The following is a 23,433-nucleotide window of genomic DNA, read 5'->3' as shown; positions in this document are numbered from 1 at the left end:
TGTATGTATGTATGTATGTATGTATGTATGTATGTATGTATGTATGTGTTTATGATTATAAGTGCACAGGCCTGTCACACTACTACATAACATGCAGTTTATATAATATATAATATAATGTACGTAGTTGATTTCGTTATGTAGAAAATGCAATAATATCTATGTACTTGGTACATTATTATGATTTGTCTACAAAAATATACGTAAATTAGATTTGATTCAGATTTTTGTAAAAAAAAAAAAAAAAATCGTGGCAATTTGTTAGCTTTATAAAAAAACTTAATATAAAATCGCATGTGTTGAACATAGAAAACAAAAGTAAAAAGTACATTGTTTACCAATTTGATATAAATGTTTTAAATTTTAAAATTGAACGAAAAGTTTTTTTTTTAACTAGTATTTTTCGTTGAAAAATTCAGTTACAATACACCTAATAAAATAATTTTGGTCTATTAATCTGTGTAGTATTTTTAAGATTATGACTTTGTATTGATGCTTATAAATTTAAAAATAATTTTTTTATTTATTCAAAAATAATCTTACTGTTAAACTGTACATAATTCATTATGCATAAAAACAAATTACATTTTATCTAAAGGTTTATCTGTACATTGTACATGGATCTGAAATTAAGTTTTAAGTAATTGTATTTAATTTAACTTATTGAATAAAATACGTTTAAAATGTATCATATTATTATGTAAAATATAATATTATATTGTGTATTATAATATAATATAGTTTACATAATAGTGATCGGTGACGAAATAATGAAGTCGGCCAGTAATAAATGCAACATCAAATAAAATATAGGTCGGTACGTAAATTATTTGTAACTTTTCGTGTTAATGATTTATATACATATGTACATTGTACATTATGAATGAAATTACAATAATACAGATAGACAATAAAGAAAAAATATAAATAATTGTTTTTGTATATATAATCATATCAAATTTATTATAATCGCTTATTCAAAAAACTCGCTTTAGATATAGGATATTATATTTTATATAATTGATGGTATTGTCTCAATGCGTGTTGTTTCCAAGGAAGATAATATTATAATAGTTATGTATCTCTTCGCGTAACTCATACAAAAATAATTAAAAACTCATGCAAATTCACAACCACACAATAAAAAGAAAACATAATTTGATTAGTTGTCTGACCCATAGAGTTTGGTCTTTCTGTGGCAGTATCCAATTGATAAATCATCGTTACAGAAATCGTGTATCTCCAGTTACAAGATCAACTTAAATATTATGTATGCTCAGGCCTGATTTACGATCGTTGCAGTAGATAGTTTCGTTTAGAATCGTGTTTTAAACTGACGTTTTTGATATGTACGTCGCTAACGCAGGAGTCGCATTTTTTTTATTATGACGTATTATCGAAGTCCGATTTCAGCAACTAAATCAATAGATTAAGCGAGATCCATCTCGTAAGCGTGTTCTTCAAGTATTAATCCGATAAATTATGAAATGGAGAAAGAAATAAGAATATTCTTTACAAACTTACTCGTATCGCAACGCTCCCAGCTACGTTAAACAGAACAGTATTTGACTGAAGGTGTATTTAAGTTCTAATTTTGCTGTATGTATTCAGTCGTTTTGCTTTCGTTGATGGTTAAAATTCTAACTGAATATTATTATCGTGTTTCTCTTTTTTGATGCCGTTTCGTGTAACAATTGGACAAGCTGCGAGTCGGGTGCGACATTTATCGTACCGTATTGTATTCAACTGCAGCAGTAAATACAATATGTAATTTTTATCCTCAACACGTACGTAAAAATTGAAAATAATACAATAATAACAATACCCCAATGATGTTGATGGTGAAATAAGATTTTTGATTGACAATACTATTAATATTTATTTATATGTGGGTGTATATTTTATAAATATCGAGATTGAGGAAAAAGAGAAATTAGTTGAAAAAAATGATTTTACCACAAGATAATATAATATTTACACTGTGTCGTCGCCAAAGGGTCTTTGAATTTTTCGAATAATCTATATGTGTTCACTAGGGCGTGTAAAGTAAAGAAAATGCACTTTCATAAATGAAATACAAGACATTATAGACGTTGTTATACATACTAACTTACTTACCTTAGATAGAAACGGTAAACGTAAAATTAAATTATAATTTGTCACGCTTGGGTGTATTTTTTAAGTATTAGAATCCTTTGATTTTTGGTATACTTTTTAATTTGATATCAAATTGTTTATTATTTATCAACATACAAGTTGATTGATTTTTATTAAATATATACAATTAATGATTAATAATTGTATATTATTTTCATCGATTAATAAATTTTAACTATATTTAGTAGACATTTTATTTGATTTAATAAATTACTATTGAAATATACTCATATGTGCCTGTATATTTATAAAAATATCTCAAGTATTTTTGAAATAATTCTAATTATAATGTTGATGATTAACTATTATACCTAAAAATTATTCTTAAACTATCCACGATGGATTAAACTTGACTACATAATACATATGATTATATAAACCTAAAACAAAAAAATTATTAAGTGTTGTGTTTTTTGTATTATAATCGTGGTTTTCCTATTTCCGAGTTCGAGAATTCTATACCTACTAACTATGATATTTATATTATTAACTTAATAGAAGTATACTTAAACATATTATAAAATAGAAGAACATTAAATGTCTTTTAATAAAATTAAAAACGTAAGAGGATTGAATTGAACTATTTATTAACATCTTCTTCACTTATTGTACCTATATAAAATTGGTTTATAATTTATATACTTCTAAAATCATAATATTAATAAGATCGTAGAAAATTTATCAGAACGTCTAATAAATTCTTACTTTATTGTTTTACGCTGTAAAATTTGAAATATTTAACAACAATCTTATTAAATTATTTCACTACGTAAGACGTTTTTATAATAACATAAAATACAAAATGTATACTTAGGTTTGGTGATTTTACAAAAAAAGCCTCAATAGAAATATTTATTTAATAAAATTTTAAGTAATTAAATAAAAACTATTAATTTTTATAATAAGATTACTGTTAAATCATTACACGCAAATCGATAAAACGAATAAACAAACTTTAATTAGCGAATACATTTTTATTTTTATCGCTGTTGTTAATTTGTTCGTCCTGTTAAATATAAATCGAAAACCCTGACTAATTTTATCTTGAATCAAAGTTATTGAGCCTCAATAATACGTGATATCGAAATGGCAGTGAGGCGATGAGTATACAACTCAAAATGAGTTAAATATTGATAAAAAAAAATAGGGAATTTATATAGATTATATAACTTATGACATTTTATGAAAGGTCCACGTTAAAGGTTTAGGTGACTCTAATACATTTTATCGCTGGTCCGTGGCAATCAAGTTTGGCTACTATAAATCGTGGCTCCGTCTTCTTTTTTGTATTGTCTTCGATCGTATATGGCGCCAGCTCCAATATTTTACCAGAACTGCTGTAGACGAATAATTTCAGTCAACGGTTTATCGGTTTAAATTATGTTCCGATAAATTTTTAATATCTAATATTTGGTCAGAAAAATATAGTATTATATAATTTGTTCTAGCGAAAACATCGTTCGTATATTATTATATATGATCTTATCGTAGCTGACACATTTTTCTTAAAGGTTAAGTCTATTCATTTAATAGAATTAGATAATATGGCGTATACATTTAGAGTACACAGACAGACATGATATAAAATAAACCACTCGATCGTGGACATTTGATAAGACGTATTAAAATGTACTAATATATCGTTACTTGTTCGAAACGTGCAGTGTGTCACCATGGATATCATCAGTCATCTAGGGTTTTTTGAATCGTCGAAAATATATTGTTAAATCACATTATTATAATAACAATAATAGGTCCAGGTATTATGATTTGTTGAAATGGCTTCAATTTTCTTTTAAAATAGTTACGCAGGTGATTTTATTTACGAAGTAGCAGCGTCGGGCGAATCTTTTTACCGAAAAATATAAGTTAAGATATTGTCATATAATATTAGTAGACGGTTTCTAAGCGATGATGAACGATACAAAATTTAATAAAAAAATCACTAACCCCACCTTAGGCGTGTACAATTGTTGGCATTTAATTGATATGCGCCGAGTGACATTTTTTCTGATTTTAAGATCTAGGCATTTAAGTATTCAAACATAGAAATAAAAAACTGAACGAAAATTCTGATATGTATTTATATTAATCCTACTATAGATATTTTTATATAATTCGTTTAATATCTATTAAAGTTCAATAATAATAATAATAAAAATAATTATTAAAAAATAGAAAATCGAATCAACCATAAAAATATATAAATAAGATATGGAATTTTCATGGTAAAAAAAATGAGGGTTTTAGGTTGACTCAAATTTTTTTTTAGAAAAAATCGTGATTTACGTACATTTTGGGTTCCAGTTGATAAGGATAAGAAGTTTTAAAGTAAGAAAAATTATGCATTTTGGAAAGGGCAAGACATAGCGCGTAAATTATATTTTGTAAAATTGAACTTAGTTTGTTTAAGGATGGATAGGAGAAAAAAGTCACTCATCAATGCGTGTTTTGATTAAACGACTGCCACGGTATTTAGATGTGTATTATGAGTGTGTATGTATTTTTTTTTACGTTATTGTGTGCTCCGGGGGACGCGTATCTATTGCAGTGGAGTGGTGGTTTGCGTTGGTGGCGGTGTCATCGTCGGGAGTAGCGGCTGCAACGGAGGACCCGGTCTGTTTCGTTCCAGAAGCCTGCCACACCTGTTGGGCAACGACTCAGGCGTGGGCGGCAGCTTCAGTGAAGGCGTCGGTAGTAACGGATTTCCGGAAGGAGGTGTTGGTGGCACCGGAAGCGGTTTCCACGGTGGTGGAGGCGGCGCGCCGTTGCCCGGCCATTGCAGCAAGTCGCAACCCGCTGGCTTATCCGGACTTGGTGACATTCGTCAACTGGTCACGCTTAAGCAGCATTACTATCCCGAGGGTGGATGGGGCTGGGTGGTGGCCGCTGTGGCCATGATCGCGCATCTACTCACTCATGGACTCCATCTCGCGTCCGGTGTGTTTATCCAGGAATTGTTACATAAATTTGGACCCAACACCGTGGTACCTGCAGGTATTGTATATACTACTCACATACCTGTTATAATTATTTAGGGACCTTGATGAAGTACTCAATGTCATGTTGCATATATTGCCATTTTTGAACTGTTTTCAATTCGATCCTAAAATTTACTCCTTTTTTAGATAGATATTAATTTATTCCAAAATCATTAAAATTTATCATTTATCAATGATAATCATCTATAATATTGGCTTTTAATATGGATATTATATTGGTGAAATTTTAAATATATCCAAAATGTGTATAACACTTCTGAGTCATTTCAAATGAAAAAAAAAAAGTCATTTACCTGAGTGTTGGAGGCAATTTGTGTGTACTGTATTGCATTATATTATGTCCACGAATAAAATGTATGCTTAACAAAAAATAATACGCGCTGTATAATATCTAAAATTCATTTAATTGTAATCAATACATTAGGACGATTTAAGAGATACTGTTGGTGGTAATGTATACGTCTGTGACCGAAACATCGGGATTTTAAATTAGATTAACAACCTTCCCCTAATAGGTATGATATATGATCGTGAGAGTGACTTATTTTGGGTTAAAAATCGTATGCCAATACATCATTATGATTATGGCCTTCGTGTGAGAAAGACATTTTTGTAGGTATAACCACTTCAATATGTTATGCTTGTTGCAGTGGCGAACATCGAGATATAATTTTGCATTCGATTTCTGTACGCATTTTAAGCTCATCACAGTACGGTAGTCGTGTTATTCGTGTGGTACATGTAAGTCGTAATATCATTCCAAACGAAATACCTGTACGAAAATCAAATAGGCGAGGCAGATACTCGAATATGGCGTGATTAGGTTACCGCGACCGAATCGTTGAATCCGCTTTTTCAGATTAAAGAATCTTGCAGGATATTTATCAAATTTGATACTCCAAACGGTCCTTATAATAACCTCCGTAAACTTTAACGCCAAGTCGCGACTTATCTAAATGGCAGAGGATTTTCATTATTCTTTAAAACATACATAAATGGAGGTGTTCCGATTGAAATAAATTTTAAATTAAATTATCATTGTATGATTATAATTCTTAATTTTATTGTTTTACTATATTTGTTATTTATTCTTAAGCGTTGTTGACGAATACTAATAACACGGATTAATGACAAAAGTTTGACTAAAATAGTAAATAATCAATTCAGTAATAAACGATTAAAAGTTATTTCTAGTTTAAAAATAAATTATCAGCTTATTTTACGAAACCGTTACATGAGTATATTTAGCTTATTTAAAATTGCATTTAGAATAAAATAAGTAAATTACGTGACTTATTTAATCAACAAAAAAAGGAATTTTTTTAAAAATTAAATTATAAAAAGTTTAGCTTAACTTAAAGTATTAAGAGTACTGTGTAATTCAATTATTCTAAATTATTATTTCTAAAACACAACTAGGTTGATATTAAAAATTTAAAAATATTGTTATTTCGAAAATTTGATACCAGCAACATACATATATTATAAATTATAATCATGTTTTAGAAAATCCTGAATGTTTGTTATTTTCTGAACTTTAATTTTACTTTTGTTGTCGAATTCTGATCAAAAATCTAGGTTAAGTATATTTAAGTATGTTAAAAACAATCAATAATTTTGCAAATGTTATTTTGTTTTTTTTTTGACGTAATCCTAACGAAATTTGAACAAATACATTTTACTATCATACTATAATTATTGTCTAAGTAATTTATAATAAATTCATCAAATATGAGTATAAATATTTTATTTCTTAAAGGTTTATATAACAGTTATGTAATACACGAAAAAAAAATAGTCAAATTTAGTTATTAAATTGATTGGATAATTAAAATAAAAATCAAGGATATTAAAAATAAGTCAATGTTTTAACTACATATTAATTTTTAACTGAAAAATAATATTATAGAAAATGTATTACTAAAATAAAAAAATTATTAGTTGATTATTATAATATTTAATATTATAAAATAGGTATGTCTAGGAATTAAGTAGTATCAAATGTTTATGTTTATAAATTAGTGAACCTGAATTTTTTAATAGTTTGTATCATCATTTTATAAATCCATTGTCCTTCTACTTTATTTTGAAGAAAATTAAAAATTGAATTTTAAAATTTACTTAGTATTTCTATAATATAATTTAGAATTTAGTATAGGTATTTAAAAATAGATATTATGTAAAAATAATAATAGTACAATAAAAATATTTAATATTCTATTTCTGTACACAAATATCTATATAAATCTATTAACAATAAAATATGATTTTAGAATATTTAAAAAAAGTTACTAGATTATTCTAAGTAATCAAGCTTACTTACTTTATCGGGACTGGAAATGGAAGGCAATTAGTGTTTATATATTATTTGCATATTTGTTTGATGATACAATAAAAAACGATTTGGTTATAACTTATAATATGAATTAGAAGATTTAAGTGAACCACTGTTAATTATTTTCTCAATAATAATTGAACACATAGTCTTATTTTTCAAAATTTTAACATGATAACAAATTTTATCTATTTAATTATTGCAAAGCAAATAAACGATTTATGAGTCGAATTTTAAGATACAAGTCACATAACTCATGTTGTTTAAAACAAAACAAAAAAATAAAAATAATATTTGCATATTCAATTAATATTATGACCAATTAAATGTTACTTAATTGAAATTGATACATATTATAATGTTTCATATCATTTTCAGTTATTGTATTAATTTAAAGATACTTAACATATGGAATAGTGTTATATATTGTAATGCATTTATATTTTAAAATATGGTACACCAATAATGATTAGAGTAATTCAAATATTATAAATTATATAATTATATATTTCTCGTAACATTTCAAATTCTTGTTTTTTTAAAATAACTATAACTAATGATAAACATTAAATAAATCAGTTTTTTCCTTATAATAATTTGTCATAAATAAAAACAACATGCGCTCTACGACGTGATAAAACCATTATGAAATTTAAACGTATGATGCACTTTGTTAAACACTATTTGTAATATTATATCATATTTTGTTATACTTGAACAGCTGATGTAACCTGTGATGGTTTCTGCAAATATAAACAAGTATGTGGTTTAACTTTCGTGCTCAAATAATCTACATATTTTATATAGATCGTATATTGAATTCAATTTATCATAATATTAAACTGGTTTCATTTCCAGTTTTTATGGATTTTATTAATAATTTGTGTTCAAGTGTACAAATTAAACTGTACATTTTATATTTTATAGACATAAAATAAATATGTATATAGATTTGGATTACGATGCGAGTAACGTGGCCTAGATATCGCAGTTATGAGAATATTTATTGGTAATTTTTCGAAAACAGTTGATATTTTTGTAGTAAATTTAATTTACGATCAATATGCAAATGTATATTGATTTTGGTTTTGTATATCATATATATATATATATGTGTGTGTATTTAACTTTCTACTATTTTATGATATTAATATAATGACACCAAAAATAGTAAATTATAACAAAAAATTATGTATTTTAATAGTTAATTATAAATTTGAACGTGATAAAATAATTTAGTTGAAAAAAATTACTGTCATAATATTATTATAAGAAACATAGTAGAAAGGTTAACGTTAGGAAACATGTTACTGCTTGGTAGGTCAAACAAATGAATATTATAGTTTTAGTTTTGAAAGAGCCGCGTTTCGTGGGCGCAATGACTCGCTACGTCTGTCGGCGTGTAAACAACTTGGAAGGATCATAAAACTGGAATATCCTTTTCTAATACCCAAATTAAAATTACCGGCAATTCTGGTTTAGTTACTACTAAATGCATAACACATTATTAATTATTAAAATGTAAATATTAGTTCGATCGTTCTTCGTTTCAGTATTGGGCGCGCAAAATTACCTGTCATGTGAATCACGTGAATTTAATAATTAAATTATGTGAATTGAAAGGAACAAATTTCTGTCGAATTTTTGATAAAAGCCAATTTTCTTTGCTATAAAAAATACGTAGTAATGTAGCACGTATAGATGACATAATATTAGTTTTGCCGTCTCGCGAAAACAGACCATAATAATAATAATATGTATGATCAATAATAACGCGCAATTTATTATTGTGTCCGTCTTAAGACGTGCGGCCAAACGAATGTATAGCCGACGCATTCGTTGTTATTATTTTAATATCAACGTCAGTTAATAAAATGAAAAGCGACGGATGATTTATGCGCTCTCGTGGTGGTCGTTAAGCAACCGGTCTGGCGAAAAAGACAATAACACATACTCCCACTGGCCTTACTGTGCTGCCTGCGTGCGTAATGTATTTACAATTGAAACGGTTTAGGTGTATCCTGGAACAATAGTTTCGAAACCATCGTCGAACTCCGGTTCAGTGGATTATCATAAAACAATATTATAATAATAATACGACATTAACGAGATATTTCGATGTCGGTGCACGAAAACATTAATAAACGAAAGTTATCGGTTTTATTTTTTTTAAAACAATCTTTTTCAACACGAAAAAAATCTAAAACGCGCACTTAGTACACAACGTATAATTAAACATTATATCAGCGTACATGACAAGTAAAAACTCAATTAACATCAATTCGTATAGAACAACCTGAACAACTTAGGAGAATAATATGCATATAATGCGTTTGGGATATAACTATACGAACGTTTTTTTAATTTTTTTGTCCGTTCTCTTTGCCCACCTATAATAATAATATAAAACATGACAACATGATTAGCTCACCATGCCACCTTAATTTTTTTTTTTTTTTTCGTTATTTTAAATTCTGATTTTTGGAATTTGTACATATACTTAAGAGTTTTATTTTTAAATGTATTTAAAATGTTTATACCATCCAAGGAGTATTCTATGATAATACAATCGAAAACCACATTTTTACTACATATTATTATAACCCTATTTATTTTAATAATTTGACGATTTATTTTTAAGTTTATGTATCAAGAGTAAAAATACCATGATAATAAAATTTTAATGGACGATACTAGGATTTTGATGAATTGAATTATACCAATAATTAATATTAATCTACAAACATTTTATAATGGGTAAAACTGTAAAAGTCATGTTACTATAATTTAATTAGAACTACACAAGTATTGTCTAAATTTGTTTTATATTTTATATTAACTTATTAGTATATTTCGTTTATTAAAACATACATTTTAATAAATTAGAAACTATTTGTTAAATTTTCAATTTAGATACATTAATATTAAAAACAAAAAAATATTCACTTCTTAATTTAAAGTAATAATAGAGTTTTTCGTAAAAAAAAAAAAAAAAAACAGAAGTTTATATGGATACTAGAAAGCATAATTATTTTTTTAAGCGTGTTAAATATTATAAGTTAAAAATGGTCTTCAAAATTAAAATATAAAAAAAAACACTCATAAGAAAACACAAAAGTTAATTTTGTTGTATTAAATTTGATAATAGATAAATTCAATCTCACATTAAAACTAACAAAGCTATAAATGAGAATTGTGAATAATAATTTGATCTGTCACAAATTTTTAACCCGGAAATAAGACATGTAGATGAGATATCGTAGAGGTACTTACATTTTCAAAAATCAGAACATTAATGAATTCATTACTAAAGAATAAAAGGACGTCACTCTGCATAATATTCTCTAGGTTAATCTATATGTAATTTATAGTTGTAAGTTACATTGTTAACTGGTATGACGTGAGCTTTACTACGGTCTACGATGCATTACAATATGGAGAAGACAGTAATTTAACGTTATTGCAAAAGCTATTAGGTAATATAATATTATTATGTTCTCAAGAACGACTTTTCGTTTTTTTTTCTCGGAGTGTATTATTAAAATATATTTTCAGACGAATTTGAATGCTGGAATTAAGCAAAATTGGTTATTGTTAGTGAAATCTATTTATCACCACTTCATCTCGAGTTATATTATTATAATAACATAATATAGTTCATAGCATGTCTCTGGCGTGAAAAAGATAATGTGTAGTTCTACCGAACATTGTTATTAGTCGTAGCGATAATGTATATAATTAGGATTTCAGACATATGCCACGTCATATTATTCTTTACACCCGCAAACTAGACTATAAATCGTTGTCGAGTAGTTTCCACATAGGTACCGCATTATGTTATTATCATTGTGTTACCGTCAATAAAGTTCCGCGATTTTGTACGACTATTATTTAATTTAAAAATAACGACGAATTAATTAGGAAATTTTATTTGCGTTCAGAGAGTTTGATAATCAAATTGAATACATTTTTTTTTTTTTTTTGAAAACGTAAATATTTGTTCGAGGTCGACGGTAAAATACCAACGTTGGAGAATCGTCGGTTCGTTTGTACTGCTTTCGAACGGATTCGCGATAAAATAATAATATTGGATATACCGTCGTGTTAACGTCACTGTCGGGGAAAAATTATTTCGGACAATCGGCAAAAACGATTTTCTTTATTTGGACACATGTAATAATATCTTAACATTTATAATATTGTAGTTGAAATCGTCACCGTCGGCGATACATATTTGATATTATACTATTAATACGGCTGGCTAAAATGAACGATAACAATAATAATAGTTATAATAGCAGTAATCGTTATAATAATTCGTACGTGAGTTTTGCTGCAATGTAATCAGTAACCACATAATATACTATTATTATTATATTATATTATTATTGTAGCTCGCCTCCAGCATAGTAGATATATAATATTAGGTCGATCACTGCCATTTGTATTTTTATGGTCACTAATACTTAATTATTACGACAGTCGGCTACTGTTGTATTTAATAGAGTGATTTTGCGGAGGGAGGTTTTTGTACAATATATTAGTCATATACCTACGTATAAAATATCGCATGTGTCGTAATGCGTTAAGTCTACTCTACTGTTAGGTGGGTACCTACAATACGTTCTTATATTTTCATCTGATAAAATTAAAATACATTTTATTCGTTTGACAATTATTTCATCAGCATTTTAAATTTAAAAGCTGAAATGTGTAGGGAATGAATGAATAATGATTATATGCTAGCTTACATTTAAATATATATATATATATATATATATATATATACATCAGGAATGCTACTTATTGATTATAGAAAGTACAGATATTTATTGTTTTTCACCAAACTTTATTGTTTTTTATCAAACTTAAATAAACTGAATTCATACTATACTAGAAAAAAAATTACAATGCATCTCAAAAATGTACTGAAATTAAATCATTACAGTAGTTGTGAATACGACTCATACGACTCGTGTTAAACAAATTTAAATCCCGATATCGTGGAGGCTGGTTAGGTTAGATTTGCTCAAGATTTGACTTTTAGTGCCTATAGATTTTTTTTTCTAATTAAAAATACAACTAAACTATTGTTTTATAAGGTACTAAACTATACCATAAAATTATAGTAACGATAATTGAAGTGCACTTTTTTAGCTTTGTTACATTGTGGAATTGTATCAAAAGTTGTGACTTTCAACTAAAGAATATTGATTTTCATAGTAGTATTGTACTAAATCTGAATATACTACGGTTATTTTTATTTACATTATTTATACCTCCTGTTTATCTTTTAATAATCAAATAAATCAAAATTATAATTTTTTAAAATTGTATTGTATTTATAGGACATATTTTCAGATAGGTAGACTTATTTTTATACATTTTAATAAGTGCATTTTGGGGATACAAACTTCTATTTTATAAAATATGAGAAACACAATTTTTACTAAATAATTAAAAGACTTTTTTTTTTTATGATTATGAATCTAAATTCAAATTTTAACGAATTTCTGAATTTAATAACTTTATACCCTAAGGATAATAATTGTCATTAATAGTTTTGCAATTTACTTAAATTAAATATTCAGTCTAGTACTTATAAGGCTAAAATATTTATATAAATTATAAAAAGCTAATACATTATTATTAATAACTACAATACTTTTTTATATTATAACCCTCCCTTCATCCATATATTTAAAATATATTATAATGGACTCACATTATCCTAATAACTATATAGAAAGTTTAGTATAATAAAGAAACAACAAAAGTTTTTGTTAAATAATCAAGTAAAAATGGGTTTTTCTTTTGATTAAGAATTTTGTATCACTATAAAATGCTACTAAAATAGAATAAAATATATAATTATTTAAAAATAATATGGTTATTATAGGGGTTAGGTTTCTTATAATAACAAATTGAAAAAAAAATTAGGATTTGAATAAATTCAATGTTTAAGGTACAAAATAGTGTAAGAATTTTCAATTAACTACTCTTTATATATTCATGTATTAACTGTTTTAAAAGTATTACACAGTTTGATTGCCAATATGTAAATAAAACAGTAGGTACTCGAACATTTAATAACAATATTAAACAATATGGTGCACATAACTTTTTTGAAATCTATTACTTCAAATATCATAATATATTGCTAGATTTATATTATATAATCTGTGTGCGTCTTATAATAATAGTGATATTTTTTTTATTTAATATGATACATAAAGATCCGGATTTAAGTTGTAAAAAATAATAATACATATTGTTCACATAATATAATATGATATTATTTAAAATGGACATTCATGGATTGTATTTCATATTATGTTTATGTAGGTATTATATAATATATTATTACTCTATATTTTATTTTGATTAAACGACTTTTGTCCATAAGTTAAATCTAATAATGTACAAAATGTCAATAAACTATGTTTTAAAATTTGTATGTTATGTTTAATTTATAGCTTATAATATAAATTCATATTATATTTTAAAATAAAGTTTAAATAATTATTCAAGTAAGTAACCGCTCTGCTGTACATTAGATGTCAAGTGTGGCTCGTAATTTAGTAGGTCATCGCGCGTAATAGATAAGTTAAATTTGAATTCAATGTTAAGTCATTGAATACAATGAAAGACAATTTAAATGTAGATAGTCTGCTAAAGTTTTTAATCAATTACTGTTTAATAATATAATAATTTTAGCAAATGCTTGCGTTTTGTCCCCTAATTATTTTAAAAGAACTGCAAGTTTTTACTTTTAATTCACCTAAGTACAAACTAGATTAACTTTATTATCAGAAACCTCTTTCAAAGTTTATAGTTGGGGCGTATTTTGTATAAGAATAAGTGTTTTCAGACACACACACACAGATACTTATTATAATTTTAAAATCATTATCTACATAGTAAAATGTAAAAGTATTATTTAAAAGTAAAAGTAAACATTTTTATAAATAATTTTATCAGTATGTCAATTTAAGAGCTGTGTATAATAGAAAAAAAAAATGTATAAAATTGAATAATTTCATGAAATTGAAAACAAAAATTGTTATGCGAATGTTGCAAGTAAACGGATATCTATTAAATAGATCTTAATTTACTAAATTAAAACGTACAAATTTAAATTGTAAATATATACCATATCGAAGGTAGAATTCATAGAAATGTAATTATTCTTTTGGAATTCAGAGTTAACTGAAAATAGTTTTAGTAGTGAACGAAAATTAGAACTTTTAATAGAGTAGATACGAATAACGTTTCTATTTTAATAACGTCACGCTGGGTTGCGTACACCGTTTATTTCGTTGCGAAATAAAAATTAGATTTTTAGATATTGTACACAGTAAATGTTTGCGAGTGTATAAATGTAGAATAGATAAAATATGATTTATACCGGACGTCGCGTACACGGTGTAAAACGTTTAGTGTCGAGGTTACCAAACCAGGACCTAGGGCAATAAAAAATGTGACTCTAAGATAATATTATGTTATCTGATCTAGCCGCCAGACGTAATCTCAATAACTTTTCGGATTAATGTCCGTCTTATGCAAAACACGTTCCTGTTATTGTTCCGCGTGTTCTTCCTTAATAGATGGTCGAAAGGAAAAAAAAATGTATCGACTGATTATTTACCCCTTAATTTACTGATTGAGCACATAGTTTTTAACTGTTCCTGTGTGCTAGCAAGTATAGTGTAATAATAGTATGTGGTTAAAATAATGGTGAGAAAATAATATATAGTGTTTCATTGGTGTAGACGAATTTTTTTATTATATTATTCGACAATTAGACTATGCTTAATTTTACTAACGTATTTTGATTATACAGCCATTACATTAAAATGATCTGATTATAATCACTTTATTCTTCAGAGAATTTTAATATCCACTTTAGCGATTTAATCATAATTTACGTTTAAATATTTACTTGTAAAAACCAATTGCATAATTTATAGTTAGTTTAATTTATAAATATGATACTAAAGTTAATTTTGAATGAGTCTTTAGGTTAATAGATGTACGCATAATAACTTTTCATGCTGATGGGTCTATATAGGAAGTTTATCTAAAATGAAAGTAAAAAAAAATTATTATAAACTTAGCACTTTTCTTGATAATATTTTTATATTCGATTTTTTACCTTCTAATCAATATCCCTCGCGTAAAGTTATGACTTATTATTTTGTAGTCACTCATAAAATGATTTATGGTCGTTCATAACTCAATGATTTTTAATGAAAAAAAAAAAAATATTGAAAATGGTTTATACAAAAATTAATCAATTATGGTTACTGATTTTTATTTTTTTAACTTTATACTGTCTTAAATAGTCCATTACGCCCGTCAAAATATCGTACACATATCACATATCACAAATTTATACCAAAATGAATTTGCATACCCAATTTTATAAATATACAAGACTCACATAATTTATTGTATAGCATAATTATAATAATATTAAATAAATTATTAATCATCGGTTTAAAACGGAAAAAAAAATTATTAATCATTATATAGTATATTTTATTCTTGTTTTTTTTTTAACTGTTTTAATTCACAATATACAGGATATTTATGAATACAAACGTAGAAGTAATGTTTACACGTTTCATATTTCTTACATGATAAAATACCTGCAATTTAACGAATTCAAACTGTAAATATTACCTATATATAAAGTAAACTCTATAAAATGTTTGAAACCGTATTTTATAGGTTCCGTTTTTACACCAGCGTCAACGGCGGTATAAATCGGAACGGCGTCGTATACAAATAGTGTACGATTAAATATATGGGGCCTAAATTTACCCGTATATTGCTGACACAAGATTGACTATATAATGCATCCATTGGCCATTTCCCAAAATCCATTTTGATCATAAAATCACTCGGCATGCGTGTATCGGAAAAATAGTGTACCTATACATTTTTGTTCTTTTATTTAGTAATAATACGTATATTATCTTGTTTATATTGAAAACCGAGAGACGCGCGTAGATCTTTGCGTGTTGTACTAGAAAACATAGTTTTCCCGGAGTATATTATAGCCAATTTAGAAAAAATACGTTAAACAGTTTATAATAGAAGCCGGTCTTGTGTTGCTCTTTCAGTACTTTTCGTCCACTCGTTGGCGAGTTAGTGACATAACCAAGCGGGTGTTTCCTGTTAATAATATATCTAAAGATTCATATTGGCCGGTCGTTCATCACAAAACAGACGACAAGTTCAATTTTAGAAGTGTATATAACGTACTTTTAACGTTTTACTCGGTTGTTAAGTTTGATTTATCGTCTAGAGCTTTCGTTTTGTCGTCCGGAATACTATTGTTTTTTTTTTAGATTTGAGCTCAGCAATGATATTTATCCTCTCTGCTGTAGATATACGAGTTTGATTTAATATTAAATTGTTGATATTGAGTTAATCTCTAACGTCACATTGCGTTGATACAGTAATACAATATTTATTGAAAATTCTATTTAGAATATACAGTATCATTTTTGCTATTGGAAAAATACTAACGAAAAAATTCCCAAATACAGCATTTGCGTACGTTACTGGATTTACGTTGTTTGTGCTACTTTCAAACGGTATTATAGTTCGTATATTTTGCCCTACTGTAGCTTGTTGGGAAATGTCTTCCAAAGCCCGGTCTTTACGTTTACACTGCAGTTATCCATATTATAATCGAACAATCTGTTTAATCTCCGATGAACATCTTCACTGCACTCCGGGGCCGTAGGAGATATGTACGTGCTACTGTTTAGCAACTTCGTGACGATAATACAACACTGTTTAACCTAAACGTTTACGCGAGTAATAATCTATAATATGCAATAATCTATTCGTATGGTTCCATTTAATATTACAACGATAAGCACAGGAATATTACTGATAATATTATGTTTATTTACAAAAGAAAAAAAAAATGATAATAATAAAAATATTGAATAATCAACATTTAATTTTAATTTTAAATTAAAAAAAATAGTCATTGTTGTTTTTGTTATTAATTTTTGTCTTTTTTTTTTAATTTCAACAATTCATATTATTATTATTTTTACATAAGCAATAAATTTGAAAAGTTAAGGTTTTCTAAATGTTAGTAAAAAAAAAAAAAATAAATAAATAAAAAAATTAAAAAATAGTATATTAGTATTAAATACCAAAAATATAAATGTTATTTTACATATGTTAACTTATGTAAATTATTTCTATGAAGTTTTTAATTTTAGAAAAAAAATGTGTTTCATAATATCTAATAAAATTATTCATCATGTGTGTCATTAATATTATATTATTTAACAGTTCAGCCTCAAATACATATTGATAATTTTGTGTATAATGTTTATCTTTGAATTTTAAATATTACAATAACAATAATGTTTTCTTGACTTTGTAGTAAGAAATACACTTTTATGGTTTTTAGAAGGGTAGTTATGTGTAAATGTACAATAAATGTGTGATGATACATGCATAACTCTAGAAATTATATTCGCGTTGAAATACATTGGGAAGTAATCCTTTCAGCGAAAATATGACTTTTTGAGGTCTTTTATACAAAACTCTTGGTCCTTGGAATTTCTATCCATCACTTGTTCGAGTTCTGACTATTCTGTCTAATAAAATTTCAAAATCTCATTTTGTCAAGTTTCTAGTTTCATTAAATATTTGAACAGTAATTCTATTGTCATTGTATATGATTTTCAAATTGTTGTCAATCGTGACAGATTTTAAGTCCTTATTGTCAATTTCTTGGTTAGTTAATAACACATATTTCTGAGATTATTCTCTATTCAATAATACTACCTACATAATAACATATGAGAGTTAAAATAATAATATTATGTTGATTATTTATATGATAGTCATGAGGAGAATATTTTATTGGTGTGAAAAATACAGCTTATAAATGATAATTTTGTTTTCACGATCAAAATTTAGGCATTTTATGCTCTCAATAAATATTTAAGTACCCAAAGACAAACAAAAGTTTTGGGTATTAACTATTTTACATACTGCATTAAATACAGTTTATACATAATTTTTACGCAATTTAATTAGAAAATAAAATTTAATAATAAATATAAAAAATACAAATGTTTGTCATTTATTTATATGTATAACTAGTATCGATGAGATTTATTTGAGTTAATTTAAAGATAATTGTAAAGATTAATAAGTTTATGTTATACATTATAATTAATTATAAACTGGTTTTTGTTAAATCAATGTTTTTTACATAAAATATTAGAAAATTTTCATTATTGAAAGTATAAATATTAATTTAAAGTAATCTCATAATTTAATTAGTATTAAATTAGAGCTTTTCATGTAAACATTCAATTGGAAAGTTTGTACCTATACTTAAATTAAACCCTTGAAACGTATATTATTCATATATGAAATATAAAAAATATTATTTATTTATTTATAAATTAATAATATTACCTTTTTCTATTATAAATTTGTCGTACTAAGTGAACTAAATTACGAAATATCATAGTGTTAAAATTAATTATTAGGAAAACTAAGTATTATATAATATATAATTACTTAATACTTTTTATATGTTTAAATACTTAATTTATACATATTATACAAATCAAAGTAGTGAAAATCCGGAACACTATAGTAGGGTATAGTCAAGTATAACGTTATATTTTAAATCATTGATAAGATATTTCACTAATATATTTAAGATAATCTCGGTTTACTAAAAAATATTTGTAATTTAAGCTTACATTATTTTATTTATTTTTATTTTTCGGTCTCAAATAAATTATTCTTAGATAACTACAGATAAACTTGAAAAATTTTTTGTAAATAAAATACTTGTTATAAAATTTTGAACTCATGAACATATAGTACACGAATTTTTTACTGACCCCCGTAAAAATATATCCTGAAAAACCGGTATTACAAGCACACAATCGCTATAATAAAATATAATTAAAGCTTCCATAATAAAGTTAATTATTATTCACCTAGAATAAAAATAAATATATTTATGTTTTTAATATGTTGCATAATTTGATAAATATTATTTACAATAATTTGTTATTTAAATTTTATATTATTTATGATGAAGATAAGTTATACTTTCTAATGTCTCATCAGATAAGTTTTTTATTAAGGGGCTATGGTTGTATTGAGTCTTCACATTTTACAAGTATTGTATACAGACAATAGGAATGTAAATTTGTATGATTTATAGTTATCACTTATAAATATGTTGTGTTCAATTCAAATTTTAGTTTTAGTTTTTCAGTATTTGAAACTATAAAGATTTTTAGCTAAACAGACCAAATAACCTAATTAAACAGACAAATTTACATTCAAAGTAACTAACTTAGACAATAAGATTTAATAATTTAATTAACCCTTAAAATATTATCTTAATATTTTTTTTTATCTTCTACGTTGTTATATAAATAACGCTTATAAAGAGCGAGAAAATAAAAAACCGATCAAAAATACCACACATTTTTAACCAATTTATATTTTATGTTTTGAGCGTGAAATATAAATTTGTAAATAGACTTCTATAAGAAGATTTAAAAAATACGTGATGAAAATGTTTAAGTGGGAAAAAAAACCATAAATTTAAAAAAAAATACTAGATTGTCATAGGATCTCAGTGTGTATTTTACTGGTCACGTTTATTGAATTTAACGGTGTTGTAAGTTGTTTGAAACGCTCGTTTTATATCATACTTTGTGATAAACATTTGAGCAGCAAATTTTTCGACTTTTTTTTTGGCCTTTTACGTTTAATTTCACTAGCATTACAAGTTCGTTCAATCTATATTCTTGGTTTTTCTGCGTGTTTTTCAATTTACATAAGTATATCACTTAAAATGTCTGAGTAGATTTAAATATACTTGAGTGTGATACTGAAGTTGAGTGTTGCACTACTCTCATAAATCCTGTTACAATTTGAAGCTACCGGCATGTGTCAAAACTAACATTATACAGAAAACCTTAACAAATATTCATATGAACATTAGCATTTTTTGTGATACAATTCCAAACCGATTCATAACACTTCATGTTTTGTAATTGTATTTTATATATTGTAAGCGATTTTGCTGCTATTAAACTGCATTTTATGACATAATATTTTTATCTTGTAACTATATGAAACTTAAAAATATAATATAAAATGATATTATTATTATACAAGTATAAAATTAATATTAAAGTAATAACAAAGAAATGTTTTTTTTTTTTTTTTTATTGATCTTAAAATACATCGGTTGCAAATGTTTTTAGTTACAGTTTTTCTTTTTTTTTTTAATTTTTAATTTTACATGTGTAAATTTAGGTAAATACAGATATACTGAATAATAATACATTGTTTATGATTGTTCCATTAAGGGGTATGTTATGATGCCATATCTTTCTAGATTTGGTTTAGCAGGTTAGTTTTTCTTAAGAAATTGATCATTTTGTTGATTTGTTTCGTGTTAGGACCTAAAGCTTCGTTTATGTTAAATGGGATGTTATGTTTTTTGGCGTCTTCTGCGTATTTAAAGTATTCAGTTATTAAGTGCTTGACTGTTAAGATGACTCCGCAGGTTGGGTATTGAAGAGGTTCTTTTTTAGCCATAAGAAACTTATGTATTAAACTTGCGTGGACTATCCGGAGGCGATTGATCACTATTCTTTCTCTTCTGTTTAGATTGAGGTTAGGCCATTGATATATTATACTTTTGATTTCATGGAGTTTTGTACATTGTCTGAGCTTGTGTTCCTGCTGTTCCTGCCATCTAGCCTGGATGGTGGCTTGGATTTGGTTTTTTACACGCGCGTAAATTGTTAAGTATAATTTAGGGGTGTTTGGTGATTTCGTCGCTTTCTTGGATTTTTCGTTTGCCTTTTATTCCCTTCAATGTTTCAGTGTCTTGGGATCTGGATTAGAGATATGTTTGATAATCTGTTTGTTGTCTGAAAAAATGTTTGTTGTGTGAGTGCTGTTATGTCAGTTGTGTTTGTTTTATTTTTAAGAATTAAGAGTGTGCTCAAAGAGTCTGAGAGTATCATGTTGTTTCTGAGGAAGTGTCCCTGATCAAGTATAATTTCAACAGTCTTAAGGATAGCTATGGTCTCAGCGGTGGTGTAGATGGAGCAACTTTTTGGAAGTTTGAAAATATGGATGTGAAATCATCTCTAATGATTGCTATGCCCACTCTTCTTCTAATTTAGAGGTGTCTGTAAAAAATAGGTTGACATTAATATGTCTCTGTAGTGTTTCGTTAAGGTAATTTATATATATATAATTGGAGGGATGTTTTCTTTATTGAATTTTATTAAATCAAGATTGATATTTTAATTTGATGTTCCATGGGGGAAAAGTTTGTGGCTGGACTTTGATTAGTGAAATGAGATTTATTTTATGATTCTTAGCGCATTCTATGAGATCTCCTTTGTGGTTTGTATGCTGGATTATCTGGGTTTCTGGTGACGCTTGCGGTGTACATTAAAAAAAAAAAAATGATTGTAACTAAATAAGGAATAAAATGTTAAGCCACCTTTTATTTATACACAAAAATTATAGGTATTGTATATTTAAGAATAATTAATAAAATATGATTTATTTTTTATAGGTATTAGTGATTTAAAGATGAATTAAAATTTATTTTTATTGTTTATTTTAGTGTTTGTTGATATAGCAATTTAAATTTGCATTGTGTTAATATCGAAGTTATTTAACTAATATTTTATAGATTCACAGTTATATATTATTAAAAAATAAATTAATAATATTAATAAAAATGATAGAGTATATCATTAAGCTAAGTTATGATTTAAATCTATATTAATGAACATACTTTTATATATTTATATAAAAGTTGTATAAATAATTTTCGTCTATTAAAGAAATGTCAAGGTTAAATATTACATATCAATTTTAAATATTATGAAAATTATACATCATCAGATATGAATAAAAAAAAGTTTCATTTAAATTGAAAATTAAAGACTGGTTATGATTCAAAACATGTTTTTCGAATTTCTGAAAATGTATTGAAGAATAGCAAAATAAGAGTGAATAAATTTAAGTAAGCGTTTTTTTTTCTACTAAACTTTAACTATATTTTGATAATCAATTTTCTGCTCAGATCGTTTTTTGAACTTAATAGTTTATTATTTCTGAAAATTATAAAAACACTCACACAATGATCTATCTTATAAATTTAGTATTAACGCTGTTTTATACTTTTTCATTGAAATGTTTTTTTTTCAAAACATTTAAACATTAAATTAACTTTAATACAGAGGACATTCTTTACACGTTTTAAAATATAATTTTTTTTTTAGAAGATAACCGTACTATGGGTGTATACTTTTAAAAGTAATTTCGTGAGGAAAATTCTTTAAGTAGTTTTTTAATTTAAAATGTGTTGTTAGTTTGCAAATTAATCATCTTTAAACTATAATTTGAACCGTTTGGAATTACATAAGATTTTGACTGTTGATTCTAGTTATTTCTATGCTTTTAATAATTGATGAATTAATGTAGTTCTCAAACAAATTTTAAAATATTTTTAATATAAAGAATAAAGTTTTTTTAAACTTTTTATAATTTAGTTGGTTTTAAAATAAAGAATAACGAACATTAAAGTTACTATTAAAGTAACTGATTTACTGTAATTATTTGGAGTGCTACTTACATTTGTATTGGTCATATACTTAAACCAACATTTTTCTGCGTTAAAAATATGATTATAAAATAAATTTCTTACTAACTTACCTTACCACTACAGAGGATTAAAAACTAAATTAAATTTATACATTTTCATAATTATTTATGGTGTCATTTTTAAAGCAAAAACCCAGAGTTATTATCATTTGTTTTTTTACCTTCTGTATTTATTATTTATTTTTGTAAAAAACTAATCATAAATATGTTTCTATGTGA

At 25.8% G+C, this 23,433-nt stretch overlaps 2 protein-coding genes across 5 annotated transcripts in view; both read left to right on the top strand.

Annotated features, from left to right (window-relative positions):
* The window catches only part of LOC112604183 (monocarboxylate transporter 2), a 310,370-nt gene that overhangs the window by 157,264 nt on the left and 129,673 nt on the right, over positions 1-23,433 (top strand). The gene's annotated exons all lie outside the window — the stretch shown is intronic.
* The window catches only part of LOC112604184 (glycine-rich cell wall structural protein 1-like), a 68,089-nt gene that overhangs the window by 2,713 nt on the left and 41,943 nt on the right, over positions 1-23,433 (top strand). For all 3 annotated transcript variants that reach the window (XM_025353104.1, XM_025353103.1, XM_025353102.1), the window contains exon 2: positions 4,709-5,154. In XM_025353104.1, the coding sequence (XP_025208889.1) occupies positions 4,709-5,154 (446 nt within the window). The remainder of the gene's footprint in view (positions 1-4,708; positions 5,155-23,433) is intronic.

Source organism: Melanaphis sacchari, unplaced genomic scaffold, assembly GCF_002803265.2.
Source record: "Melanaphis sacchari strain LSU unplaced genomic scaffold, SCAv2.0 Contig11_pilon_pilon, whole genome shotgun sequence".
NCBI classification, from domain to species: Eukaryota; Metazoa; Arthropoda; class Insecta; order Hemiptera; family Aphididae; genus Melanaphis; species Melanaphis sacchari.
The sequence above is the reverse complement of the archived record's forward strand: the minus strand, read 5'-3'. Positions and strand labels throughout refer to the sequence as shown.